We start from the raw sequence: 14,914 nt of genomic DNA, 5'->3' as shown, positions 1-14,914 counted from the left end.
TTTTTTCCGAGTATGTAGATGTAGGTGTCATGACAGGAAAATAAATATATGTTATTTCCCAGCCAAAAGCTTACAGTCTTTAAATTTCTGGACCCGGTCTTGAAAATGCTGCCCGAGGCCGCAGTACGAAGGCAACTTTTTCAAAACCGAGGTCACAGTTTTTCGCTGTACGGACCGACCCTTAGCTGATAAATAACGTTCTAATTTTTTTCCTTTCTCTCTCTCCCTTCCTCTCTGAAATCCCTTTTTTAATTGTTGACTCGCACCGCGCTTGATAGCGAATGCAGTATTAAGCGTCTTACAAACTGAATGTGGCAAAGAGAAATATTTTAATTTGAATTGTATTTCCAAACGTTTTGTCTAATAAAAAGTACCTTCTGTATGTAAACGAGATTGGGTGTCAAAAAAAAAGAAATGGAAGTGTAAGGTCATCACACAAGCTCATGCATGCAGCTAAGGATACTTAGGCGGATTCCGCCCGCCGTGAGCGGGCCGGATGAGAAAACTCCGCCCACTCCCAAAACCAATCAGATTGCAGGATTTCAATGTTGAATTCCGCCCGCTCCGCCCTGAGAGAAAAATAAATTCATTATTTGAAAGGGTGAACTCTTAGAAGTAATCAACATAATACCATAAGTGTGTCATAGCCTGTTAGTACCTCAAATATTTGTCAAAGCCAGCCTGTTGTCCATATGCAACGACAACATTCCCATTTTCAACAGAAAATGTTGTGTTTTGTGATCCAGCATTTTGATCTCCATAAGCTGCCACTTGACAAACCTACACAAAAATAAATCACTTAGACATAGGCTAACAGTTTAATGAAATAAAACTCATGTTGATCCTAAAAATTTCCAACTCACGGCAATCAATATTTCAAGATATATTTTCAGCAGTCAGTGATCATGTGGTTTACAATCATGTGACCGATAATGAAACCAAACACTCGACAGATAAAGATGTTGTGGTAACATTAAAATATTTCTGTTGAAATCCCGATTACTTTGAGGAAGGTTACCAAAACAGGAAAGGCTGTTTAAAGTAAAGAAACAGCAACAGAGTTGTTAAAACCACCAGTGTTGACAAAAAGTCAAAGGAGTATCTGACCGTCTTCACTGCTGCCTTCAAGAACAGGGCATTCGCGCCGTCTTCAAGTTCGAACGCAACACTCAGATCACATTTACTGTGACTGAAAGACATGGTCGCTTCAGTGATACAAGATGGCGTAGTCTACAGGATTACCTGTGAATGCGGTAAAATCTACATTTTGGTGAGTCTCACCGGCACCCAGACCTCCGCATTATTGTCAGGGATGTCGCTAAGCGCCGGTTGCCGGTGAAAATCATCGCTTGAGAAAGGGGTGATCACCGGCTGAATTTTGGCCGTCGATCGAAGTGACTGAGAAGATTGCAAATTATTCTTTACAAAGTTTAAAAGTTATTCGATGTGTTATCACTAGAATTTATCGATACTGGAAATGAAATAAAAGCTTGTTTTTAGTACAGTGTGCGTGTCTTCTCCTTCCCCGTATTCTCCATCTTGAAGAATGCTGGGTGTTGCTAGACACTGAGAACAATCTTGTTACCAGATCCATTTGATGCTCACAGCACGAACTTACAGCCTCGATAGAACCTTCACCCGGATGAATACATTCCTGCGCATAGATGACATTGTTGCCAACCTCGGTGGGGGTCCGTTGATTAGAGTCATTGACTTGCATCATGCTTATTTACAAATGGAGGTTGAGGAGAAGTCTAAGCCATTCCTTACCATCAACATACAACGTGGTTTGTACCACTACCAACATTTGCCCTATGGTGTAGCTTCAGCACCGACCATCTGGCAGCGGGCCTTGGACCAGGTACTGCAAGGAATACCAAGGGTCTTCTGCTATTTGGATGATATGTGGGTACATGTAACTGGCTGCACTATGGAGGAACACCTTGAGTGGCTGGTTGCAGTGTTGTGGAGGCTTGAAAGTACGACTTAAGGAGCTTTGTGGAGTATTTGGGTCACGTCATATTTGCTGAATGACTGCAACAGTCTCCCAAGAAAGTGAAGGCTATCACCAAGATGCCAAAACCTCAGGATGTGAAACAGATACATGCTTTTCTAGGCATGGTCCAGTACTATGCCAAATGCTTACCTGATTGAGCTACATACACTGTTACAGAAGACAGTGTATGTGACGAACCACCCATCGCCTATGCATCCCGTTCTCTGACGGAAACATAGAGGTACTCTCAGATTGAGAAAGAGGCCTTGTCCCAAGCGTGGGGGGTGAAAGAGTTCCAAACCTACTTGGAGGGTCACCACTCGATCACAGACCAACAGCCCTTTAAGTACATAATGGACCCAGGAAAGGCAGTTCCAGTCACCACAGCAGCAAGAATTGAACGTTTGTGTCTCGTCTTAGGTGATTTCTCATACAGTATTGAGTTTCGAGGAACCATGAAGCAATACGCCAACTGTGATGACCACGATTAGCCGACCACAGGCTCAGACCAACAAACCTGATGAGGTAGATATGTTCCATGCTTCCTTGATTGAGGCCCTCCTAGTCACTCCTAGGCCCTCCTTGATTGAGGCCCTCCTAGTCACTCCTAGGCCCTCCTTGATTGAGGCCCTCCTAGTCAATCCTAGGCCCTCCTTGATTGAGGCCTTCCTAGTCACTCCTAGTCACTGAGGGTACATACAAGGAGAGACCCACACCCAGTGCTTTCTCGAGTTTCACAGCTGGTGCCAGTGGTTTGGCAAGGAGCTGAAGTCTACCCTGATCTCATTCCGTACGCTCACCCTTCAAGTGAAATCTCGGTTCACCATGGAGGTCTTGTGTGGGAAAGCAGAGTGGTGGTTGCAGACAAAACTGCCAGGAGACGGTGAATAACCCGCTCGCCATCGGTGGGAATATATTGCTCTTCCCCGGCAAAGACTTCACATGGACTTTGCAAGTCCTGTGGAAGGAAAGATGCAATTGGTGGTAATTGATGCTCACAGCAAGTGGCCTGAGATCCTCGTGTGCAAGAACACTACTGCGGAGGAGACTGTCTGCACCTTGCGATCCGTGTTTGCCTGCTTGGGACTACATGATCAGATACAACGGCCCCCAATTCACTTCATACTTTTTCAATTCATTCAATTTTTCCAAAGGCGAATGGCATTTTGCACGTGACCGGTGTGCCCTAAGACCCCTTGACCAATGGTCAGGTTGAAAGACTGGTAGAGAGCTTCAAGAAAGTGGTGATGGCTGACAAGTCAGGAAGTACTCTCCACCACTAGGCTTGATAGGTTCCTACTTGCACATTGATCAGCTCCACATGCAACCACAGACTGAGCTGAACCACGCTGATGTGCTCCAATGACGCAACGTCAAGACAAGGTTAGACCTAATGAATCCTGGCAAGCCTGCTCCAGTCCAACCAAAGTAAAATGAAGTCGTTTTGTGAACCATAACCAGCATGTGTGGGTGCGCAACTACTGACGGGGGCCAAAATGGGTGCGTGGCAATGTCATCGAGAGAATTGTCAGAATTGGTCCAGTCCTGTACAGAGTTAAGGTGGAACAGATCGAATATAATTTTAACTCCTTCAGACAAAAAGGTATTCAAAGACTTTTTATCCTTGAATTTTCTTCTAGATTATAAGAGATGCATTAATTAGTAATTAAACTTCGTGCCGTACAATTCAGGGAGTAATCTTGCTCGTAATTTCAAATCAGCACTGCGCTGCGCACTCGGCTGATTTTAAAATCACTTGCACAATTACTCCCTGAATTCTACTCCATTCAGTCCAATAATTACTATAACACTTATTGTAATTGTGACTTTATGCAATTAGTGCAATTGGCTACTAGTAACACTTACCATAGTATTATTACACCCTTGCCTTCTTCCAGCCAGTTCAGTTTCAAATGGAGTGCAAGGATTCCAATCAAATATTCGACCTTCAGCACCCATTATCCCAGTAAACCTGCAAATTCAGCCGACAGTTTATTTACAACTTGACAAAATTTAAAGGAAGAATAGAAGGGGCTAGTTGAGAAGGCAGGTCACTCTGCATAAATATCTCTTAAAATAACATTATTATGTATTTCAAATGTTTGCCCACTAGGAATTTGAAACCTGTCCATAGTAACGCATGAACCTATCAGGCAGTTTGAAATGCCTTATTATAACATCAGGTCATCCATGTAGTTACCACTGGCCCCATAAAAGTAGGCTTCACAACAGCTAACGATGAAAACCCAAGTTTTCCTATGCTACACTTAATAAAGGCATCAGCACAAAGTAAACAATATCGAATCCATCTAGATTTATTTTGAGCAAAGCAGGGCAACTAAAAATGTACGCTTCTTAAGTCCAATTTCAACTCTACTTGACTCGTTTCAAATTAAAAATTGATCGTTTGTTCCAATATGTTGTGACCGAAAAAACATCTGAGAGACAGACTTGGTTCGTTATGGCCGCAGTTGCTGGAAAACGCAAGACAAAGGGCCCATCCTTCTCCTTGGGTTTTGTTTATGACCTGCCATCCTTCGAACGGCCGCCACACAGCGCTCCGCCTGCCACGTCTGCGCCGCAAATCGACGCCATTACTCCACGTGGTCCCCCAACTTCAAACGCTGCCCCCCGCAATTCTTCTGATGTCCAGCTTCTTAACTTACAAATCAAGAAACAGCAGCTAGAGATCCGTCTGCTGGAACTTGAGGCGCAAGAAAAAGCGCGGTCTCTGATGCCAACTAGCTCGTCAAAGCCTTCCACCATTCCTTGGCTGGATACAGTTCGAGCCGGTTTTAACATTGGTAAGTCTCAAGGCTTGCTCGACCACAATACACGCATTGAAATCCCGTTCCATTTGGCCTTTCCCGGAAGTAATTTAAAGACCTTTCCACCAGGGAGTTTGTTTACTGCTATCCGGATATTTTAACTTCAGAAACCCAAGCTAAACAAGCTCTATTGCAACAATACTTGAAAACCTCTCGGTGCAGAGTAGAGAACCAACAAACTCAACCCACATATGACGCCGAGTCTGGGAATCGAACCTGGGCCACCTGTTCCATTTGGCCTTTCCCGGAAGTAATTTAAAGACCTTTCCACCGCGGAGTTTGTTTACGGCTATCCGGATATTTTAACTTCAGAAACCCCAGCTAAACACGCTCTAATGCAACAACACTTGATATCCCCCATACGTTTAGGGTCCAAGTATTGCTGAAATGCCATTCTATCCTTTCACGCCGCAGTTTTGGACCCCGACAAAGCCAGCCTCGCCAATTGGGGTGGCGATTTTAACGAAACTGGCGCTTTAATATCACCGAGTCAAACCGTCTTCCCGCGAAATTGCCTACTTCAAGCAAAAACAACACCCACTTCACCACAACCAGTAGCACCCAGCAGCGCAACTATTGCCACGAGTGGAACCGTACTGGCTCCTGCAGTAACGCGTCACATCAACAGGGAGTAAAAAACGTTTGTGCATATTGCAAACTTCCGGATCACACATCGCCTCGTGCCCGACCCAACCAATATCTCCTTCGTCCGATTGACTAGTCCCCTCACCTCCACCTCCACCCGCCTCTGACCAATCCTCACCGATCCTCCTCTCCTCGCACGTTCCGACCTTGCCACCTGGTCAACTTTCACTCTCTCGCACCCACTCGCATGTTGCAGTTGTTCGTCATATTCTCTGCTCAAAATCACCACCTCTCGAATGCCTTTGGCGCTCGTATTCCCGTTCCATCAAAGTTGAATCTTGCTTGTGGAACTCGGCCCTCGAACACTACTCTGATCGCATTGTCGCTGATTTTCTCGCTTTCGGTTGGCCAATCAACTACCACGCTGCCGCCTTTCCAGAACCGTCATCATCTAACCATTTCTCAGGGGTCCGCTTTCCTGACACCACCGATGCCTTTTTCTTCACTGAGATAGAACATGCAGCCACTGCTGGGCCTTTTCCGACACCTCTGCAAAGTTTTCCGCTTCAAACTGTTCCTAAAGACGGAAGTAAAGGACGCGTCATTTTGGATCTAAGCTTTCCCCAGGGCCTGATGGAATTCCTAAGGATTCTTTTCTTGACAAGCCCTTCCACCTCACTCTCCCTCGTTTCGCCAATTTCGTCGACCTTATCGCGGCCAAGGACCAAGGTTGTTACCTTTTCAAGAATGATTTGAAGCGTGCGCACCGACAAATCCCGTCGACCCCAAAGATTACATCCTTCTCGGTTACCTCTGGAAAGCTTTGTTATACTTCGACCTCGTCCTCACGTTCGATCTTCACTCGGGTACTCTTGCTTGCCAGCGTACTACTAACGCTGTTGCTCACATTTTCCGTACAGTATATCACTATCGTTGCGTGAACGACATCGACGACTTCGGCGGCGTTGAGGCTTCCTACGACGACACGCTACTCGCCTTTTCACACCTTGAAGACACTTTCACCAGCTTGGGTCTCGAATCTTCGCCCACAAAGGACTGTCCTCCCTCCACCAAAATGGTCTTTCAAGGTCTCACACACGACACTGTCGTCATGACTCTAGAGGTTCCTCACGGCAAGTTACACCAAACTTCCCAACTTCTCAGCCATTGGCTTAGTTCGCCACGTGTATCCTAACCTGCGATCAGGCCCATTTTTAGCTTCGCCCATATGTTCTCTTATGTCGTCGCTCGCTAAAATTGGGGCCTGACCAAAAGTCTCTCAAGAATTCCATTTGGTCGGCCAAATTTTGGCCGACCAAACTCGTGATCTGATTGGCTGTTGAAACGCCGGAAGTGAAAATGCCATCGTGATTGCGCGGAGCTCTCGCGAAGTCCTCGAGACTAATCCGCCATAAGTGTACGAAGAAATTTGCTCCCTTTTGTTCTTACAATGCCGTGGACGGTGCAACTTGATTTTATTTGTATAAATGGAGGTATGCCATCTGAAATATCTCATAACTTGTCCAGAATCGGGTTTGAATCTCTGGAACGAGTGAAATTAGCGATTCCGTTGTCGAGCTCTGTGGCCATGGGGTTGAAAGTCAGGCTTTGGCACAAACTTCCCTGATGTTTTGAAAGCTAAATAGCTGGTTCTTTCAAATGGCAACGAAAGCCGATGCATATTGGTTTCCTGGATGAGACAAGGGACATGTATACAGGAGGAGATGCTGATAAAATCGCAAGTTACACGAATGCATGTTTTGAATATCTGTGTATCAAACGGCTTTATTTATCTACTGTACATGGCACGGTTTGTTTGCACACTTCATAATATGTCCAGTTGATTTAACTTAAAACTCACACTCCAGAAACTAAAATGGCATGTTTCCAGAGAGATCAATTGTACAACAATAAAAGAAACTTTGCGAGTCCATCTTATATCTTACTGTTCGTACTCCATCAAAAAATTAACAGCCAAACGTATCATGATTTTACTGCGCTCAATTCTAGAAATACACTGCAACTGAAGATATTACCCGAAAAAATCACCAAAGAAACCATCATGGGCAAACACGTTAAAGGAATAATGTATTTCTCTTTTTTTCTTAAAAATCTATTGCCAAACCGTCCAACGACAAAATGCTAGGTTATCTCAATTACAAATTAAGATGTCAAGCTTAAAAGATTGGATATTCAGTGAAGGAGGGAGAATTACACCGGCCTTTCCCGCAATATAGTCGTCGAAAACATTCCCCATGCTTTAAATGTGTTTTTCTCAAATTAAAGCCAACGGTAACTTTCGAATTCGTTTATAATATTCCTCCCACGATAATTAACTTTGGTCAAAACAAAATAGCGTGAATCTGCCGTCCACGCGTGTATTGGTGTAATGGAAGTAAATTTGATTGGCCGATGAAGGACATGTCAATCAATCAAAAAAGGTGGGCGGAAGGAATTTCGAAGAGGAATTTGGTCAGGCTCTATTTTTCGTTTCGCCAACTCCACATTACGTAGCACGCGAAACTAAAATAGAGCCTGATCGCAGGTTACGTGTATCCAAGTCCGAATTACAGTCCGTTATTGGCAAGCTTTCTTACGTCTGCGCTTGCCTGCACTTGCATTAGCCCTAGGAAAATATTCAAGCAGCGTGTCCTACAAGAACTTCGCCGACTTCCTCACAAATTTACTTCTTAGTGTTCGCCGTCGTTTACATGTATTTTGCCATTTTGACACTTAAGCTTTCGATGACATTCATGTTAAATTAACCCAGAAAGGTTTGGAGAAGTCCATGGTCCACGTTCCTCACCGAAAGCCCCCCCACCCCCTCTCTCCATCAATCTTGTTACAATTCCACGCCCATCTCAACCTCTGCGACTCCGCCCATCTCGCCTTGTGGTCTGCCTTTCTCGATGGTTTCTTCACATTTTTCAGAACAGCCAACCTCGTTCCACTTTCACTCGACACCCGTTTTGGCGCCCTTCTGACAGTCACGCGCACAAAAACTCGCCAGTTTGGCGATACTATTTTTGTTGTTCCAGTTCCGCGAATCCCAGGATCACCTCTGTGTTCCACGTTTGCGCTCCACTCATTGCTTCGCACAGTCTCCGCTCCTGTCAAATACCCTCTCTTCACATTTACCACCAATGCCAACCAGTTCGATTGCATCATGGCCAAGTCTCTCAACGATGACATCAAACATTTAGCATCCCTTGCCTCCTCAAATCCCCAGGGATTTCTCCGGCCACAGTTTACGCCGCGGAAGGGCTACATTCACCTTTAAGTGCGGAATCCCAGCTGAACTCATTAAAATTCTAGGAAACTGGAGATCCGACGCTTACATGTTGTACTTATGCCTGCCTTTGGCGGACAGACTTGTACTTTCAAACATTGTTTCCCAGCATATTCAAGTATTGTAATCAAGTCATATCTATTTCTATGTATTTTCGTTCTCGTTCTAGTTTCGGGTTCCCTCACATGCCCACTCGCTTGTTTCTTATCTGTTGCGGGGGGGATTTGACTCTCTTTAGTCATCAAGAGGAAGGGAAAGAGACTAGTTGATATTTACTCAACTCAAACAGCTAGTAATGTTACCAGCGACGAAACAACAGTTTTCCACAACTTGTCTTTAATTTTCCCCGGTTTGTACCAGTTGAACGCTGTACATTTCAAAACAGTTCACTGAAACTATGCACAACAGAAAAAAATCCATCGCACGCGGTCCAGCTAAGTCACGTGATCGGGTTGCGTCATCTCTCATGTTATGTGATACGCGTTACACCAACTGTCACATAGTAAAATTGTGTGATGCCAATAATATATATTGTCACTGAAAAGCTCCGAAAGGGAAGTGTCAATAAAGTATTGTATGGTATTGTAATATCATGCCTCACAATACGACATCCAGTCTCTCAGTCTGACTGGGTATTTTTCAACCGTGTAATGTTTTATTGGAATGCTTTGTTTGTAATGAGTAGTTCCACAATGATCACTATTAAAGAGCAGTTCCAGTGAACTAAGTAGAAAGGGATTAAAGTGCACTTTCATTACACTTACATCATCATCATCATCACAGCAGCCTGTCGTGGGTGAACAATGGCTGTTTCATTTATGTCTGATTAGATTCCTCCACACAGCTCTGTCCTTAGCCTTCTGCTGCCAGGAACTCCTGTCTACGTCCAGCTTCTCCAGGTTTCTTTTTACAGTGTCTTTAAATCTGAGCCTTGGTCTACCCTGATTGCGTTTGCCGTTGCCTAACTGTGAGTAGAGTAGCTGCCGAGGGAGACGCTGGTGGTCCATCCTCTCAACATGTCCGAGCCATCTCAGGTTCATCTGTATTAGCATGTCCTCCATTGATGGTAGGCCAGCTTGTTTCAACACTTCTATGTTGGTTATCTTGTCTTTCCATGAGATGTTCATTATGGCTCGAAGGTGTCTCATCATGTACGTGTGGAGGTTCTTCACCTGCACTCTGTAGACAGTCCAAGTTTCAGCACCGTACAATAGAGTAGCCAGTACTGTCGCTCTGTTCACTTTGCATTTCACACGGATAGACACATGTCGATTGTTCCACAGTCTCTCCCTCACGTTTCCAAACACAGCACTCGCTCTTCCCATTCTGAGAGATAGTTCATCCTCCAACCTAGCATTCTCTGAAACAGTACTCCCTAGGTACTTGAAAGTCTTGCACTTGACTAGTGGCTCTGTACCAATGCTGACCTCTTCTGATAGTGATGTTGATAATTCGAACTTTGGTGGTTGATAAAGACACTCTGTCTTCTTGATGTTGATTTGGAGGCTGAATTGGCTAGCTACTCTAGCGAATTTCTCCACTAAAGATTGCATATCTTCCACACTGTGTGCAACTAGACCACTGTCGCCGGCATAGAGCATTTCTCTTACTATCTTTATCGATGTCTTACTCTTGGCTTTAAACTGTGCCACATTGAACAAGTCTATGAAGACTACATAAAGTGGCATGTTCTGTTCGATACACTTTTCTCGAACCTGTTTCAAGCAGAAACACTTACATAGAAACAAATGATAATAATATTATAATCTTTTTACTTTTTATTTCATCTTACCAACAGGATCAAGATTGATGGAGCTTGAGATCTGTTCTCTGTGTTGATCACCCCAGAATCACCAGTTGATCCATCCAACTCTACATAAATTAACTCTTAACCCCTTCAGGAAATTGAAGTTTGCACCATGGGAGATCAAAGGAAACCTGGCCATTATTACATGATCTCTTTCTTAAACATAAAGGCATTTTTCTATTATTTTGTGCGGCATGCTATCATAAATTTAGTGAAAGAAGCATGCTTGCCAGAGAAAAAAATGTACCAAAAACAAGACGCCTACAAGGGCGTATCCGTGGAAAGCGCAAACGGTTAAAACAAATTGTACAGTTACAGTGAACTTCAACTACAGGTAAACTTCGGAAAATGGCGAGAGATTACCAGAAAGATAAATCTGTAACATAACTTGAAGTTGTTTGTTGTAAAAACTCATTATTAATGTTACTAAATTTGCAAACGCAAACAACGAAGCCCTACTAGCTGGTTATCAGGATACGGGATTTTTTATTTTTTTATTCATTTTTTGATGGAGACTTTATTCAAATCCCACAGTTTTACTTGCTTCTTTAACTCCTTTCATCCAAATATTTACAAAATCAGCCTTAAATCATCGGAAAAACTTATTACAAGTCACAGTTCAACAACTTATCATCCTGGGCCAGTTGTTCAAAAGCCGATTAACGCTAATCGGAATCTCAGGTTATAAAATTAACAAAGGAATTTTATTATTCTCCACTCCCAAATGCTGTTCAAGGCTGATATTCGGTACAACTTTCCCTTAGCAGAAGTCAATCTTGAAAAACAAAAATAAGCAAAGAAGACTTTCACCAAAACGTTGAAAACATGAAACAAAAGTTAACGCCAATCCTGGATTAAGTTAATCGGCTTTCGAACAACCGGGCCCTGTATTCGAAGTCTGAGTTACGTAATCCTAGTTTAGTTCCTTGCAAGCTGTTTAAATCTGCCGTGTTGAAGACAAAAGGACATTTGTTCCTTGAAAACTCTTTAAATCTGCCGTGGCGAAGACAAGAAGACAACATCTGTACTCCATTTCTCTCAATGCTCAAAAATCTAAAATTCCGTAATTGCGTGTTCTATAGTCCAGTCCAAAGTTCTAAATTTACAATCCCATAATCTTGATTTCAGTATTCTCTATTTTCGAATTCCCCATAATACACTTTGTTTGCCCCTCAAATTTTGCATAAACCATTGTTTTCAAATGCTCTTGGGAATATGCAGTGTCCCCAAGAGCATTTGAAAACAATAGTTATGCAAAATTTGGGGGGCAAACAAAGTGTATTATGGGGAATTCGAAAATAGAGAATTAGAGTAACTTGGTATCAAACGTTCCACAACTTGAAGTCTCGCTAAGAAAAAAGCTTACATCCAGAAATCCAGAATCGCCAAAACTCTCTACCATCGATTCAAAACTCAACAAAGGCTACAAGTAGTAAATAGTTTTCAGAAATTACAAAAGTTCGTCATGATTCTACACTCGAGCAGAACAAAAAAGTATCAAAAACGAAACCAAAAAACCTTAGTGATCGCTTCTCGAGAGAACAGACCAACAGCCGAAACTGTTCTGTGCCTGCCTCTTATGGCACTGAAAAAAGTACCCTACGTAGTACAATGGTACTTGACCGTAGCCCTTGGCCGAGAAACTAATCTTAGCCAAAAGGCCGAGAGGCGATCAGGATACGGGATATTTAGGTTAAAAAAAATTGTAGGGATAAGGGATTTTTGGCTGGGGAAGGAGGGGGGGGGGGGGGGGGTGAGGAGAAAATGAAGAGATACGGGATATTTTTTAAAGTAGGAACGCATTTCGTACATGTGGTAGTGCAGTAACTTGACAGTGTTTTTTCCATAACTGTCAACTGAGCTGCGTTTTGTTTTTTCCCCGGAGATTCAAGTTAACGTTGTCCTTGCGTAATATGTACCTCTAACAGTACACGATATTGTTTTGGTATCGTAAATCATTACTGTGCCATGGTAGATATCTTTGCTAAATACCCCCTGAGAAGACATGTGGTTCAGTAAAATACTAAACCCAGAAAGATTGAAGAAAATAAAAGGAAATCGAGAAAACATTTGGCTGACATATTGATGATTTACAACTTCTTTTTCACCACCAAACTTAAGCGTGTACCCTAAACTTCTCACAGCTTTCCAAGACAAATGTTCACTGAAGTTAAACCCCTTTCCGGAAGGGTTAGTATCTGGATGGGGGCCGGACGTCAAAATATGCCACTTGTGTCAGGAACATACGACAAAAAATTCTATTTTGATGTTCAAAAATAAGAACTAAGCAAGGTACAGATTTTGCTCGCCTGCTTTTATATATATGCAAAACAAATATTGACGCAAAAGTAAATAAATATTGATATGTAGTTTTTAAGGAGAGCAGAAGGAACTTTTATAGGACGTGTCGATCTAGAATAAAACAATCAGCAACAAAATTTGCGAGATCAAAACATCATAAATTTTGTGCCACGAATATAACAAGTTACCATCAGCGAAAAAACATTTCGGGAGATTTTTGTTACGTTCAGTTTTTCTGTGAGTATAGTACTTTTGGTCGTACAAGTAAAATCGCCTGTGATCAAGTTACGTTGTGTGTTAATACTGACAACTCACGAAACAAAGGATGCATCTCTGCCAAATTGACGGCAAGACACCGGGTTTTTCAGGTTTTTGTTAGTTTGCTTTTTTTTCTTCCAAGTGCGGTTATAAAGTTCGTCAAGACATATATGCGAATTTAACACTGACAAAGATCACAATCGTTGATGCCAGTCCAAGTATTAGTTGAAGTTAAGCTCCTCCGAATGGGGTTAGTACTTAGATGGGGCACCGCTGCTAAATCCCCGTGACGGCGATAGCTAATTCGTTTTTTTTAAACACTTGATTTAACTGTTTGGCCATTGAAAGCTATTTTCTTATTTTCTTTCTGAGTCAAAACAGCTAAACAAACTGGTTCCCAAGAAATATTTGGAGTATTCGTTCTATGCAAAATAATGTTCACAGTGGAACACACTAGTACGAAGCAAGATCTAGATATAAAGTAGACAATTCTCCTTACCTTTAAAGCTTGCCTTTCTCAAAGAAAAAGCATCGCATCTGTCCACTTTATCGAATAGTTTAATACTGTGTCAGGCGGGCGGAAAGATTCCACAGAAAATGTTTGCTTTCCTCTAGTTCACGGAAATGCACGGTGGCACGCGCTCGCAGATAATCATAAAGGTTGGGAAAAGTATTATGGGTTCTAATGGCAGCGGGGAAGTTGTTATAAGGGTATAATGAATATAATCAACGAAGTAGGGCCGGATGGGAACCACGTATTAAACAAATGAGAACGCGACCGACCATGAGAGAGATACCCAATCAAACTAAAGGAAACAGGATATAAAGTCTTTGACTTGTTATTGTCAAACAGCTAATGACCGTGGATTTGGAAAAGAGACTCAGAAGGCGAAACTTATTTTGTTCCGAAGTTGGGTCCGATCATCGGCAACTCTGTTTCTGCTGAACAGTCCTAATGCTTGCTGGCCTGGGCAAAACATACAGAAAGGTCATACAGTCTCCTCAGGAAATATCACCTTTCCTGACTCGAAAATATTATAAGTTTACCCCATACCATCCCCCGTCCTTTCACTTATCCAAGTTGTTTGAAATCCAAGATGTTACGAAGGCAAAAATTGCAGGAACTGGCGAGTCACTTGCTGGACACAGATGAAACCTATTGTAGCTCATATATTCAGTTCCGGCTAGAATTCCTACCTTGGCTTGCTACCTCCATCCACCGGCCGTAAATTGACCACTGATCCATTTTTAAACATACACGAACATACATCTCTTTTCTCGCAAGTTTCTTCCGCTGTGGAAAGAGTGAAGAATTGCAGTTGAATAAGCATAAATGTCAGAAGCAAAAATGCCATTATGATAAATTCGAGACTGTGGACAGGAAGCCCTAGGGAAGCGACGAGTTTGTACGCTTGTCATGTAAGAAAACTATTGTGTAACCAATATGTCAAGCGTGTTTCAGACTTCCTGGCGTGATCGTCATGCAACAATATAAAGTCCAAAGTTTGCGGGATTAAGAGCAAGCGCCGGCGCACTGAGACAGTAGAGAGCTTTAGTAATGACGGCGGCAACGGCAACGAGAACGTCGTCGTTAAATGTGAATTCGCGTTATTGTAATCCCTTCACGACTATTCCAAGCATTTTAACGTGACAAAGGTGCGGCAAATCCTCACGAACTAAACTAGCAGGAACAGCGCGCAATTGCCCACAAATAGCGGCCAACCTGGATCAAGCCTCGGCCAAACATGACATCGAGGCATTGTAGGATAAGACATGCAGTATCTCATTCAGTATCTTTGAGAAGGGAAGGAGAAAAAGAACGATCGACGTTCAGAAAACTACATTCCTGG

The 14,914-nt window shown here is 42.9% G+C and overlaps 1 protein-coding gene across 3 annotated transcripts in view; it reads right to left on the bottom strand.

Annotated features, from left to right (window-relative positions):
• LOC137968043 (uncharacterized) overlaps nt 1–14,488 on the bottom strand; it is a 23,011-nt gene extending 8,523 nt beyond the window's left edge. For 2 of the 3 annotated variants that reach the window (XM_068814662.1, XM_068814665.1), the window contains exons 1-3: nt 14,262–14,488; nt 3,863–3,968; nt 659–780 (exon numbers count right to left, since the gene is read on the bottom strand). In XM_068814662.1, the coding sequence (XP_068670763.1) occupies nt 659–780; nt 3,863–3,968; nt 14,262–14,419 (386 nt within the window). In that variant the 5' untranslated portion in view covers nt 14,420–14,488. Of the gene's footprint in view, nt 570–658; nt 781–3,862; nt 3,969–14,261 lie in introns of all 3 variants that reach the window. The other variant, XM_068814663.1, reaches the window with a different exon arrangement.
• Between the last annotated feature and the right edge of the window lie 426 nt (nt 14,489–14,914).

The sequence above is a fragment of the Montipora foliosa genome, chromosome 8 (assembly GCF_036669935.1).
Source record: "Montipora foliosa isolate CH-2021 chromosome 8, ASM3666993v2, whole genome shotgun sequence".
NCBI classification, from domain to species: Eukaryota; Metazoa; Cnidaria; class Anthozoa; order Scleractinia; family Acroporidae; genus Montipora; species Montipora foliosa.
Note: the sequence above shows the minus strand (reverse complement) of the source record. Positions and strands in the feature narration are given on the sequence as shown.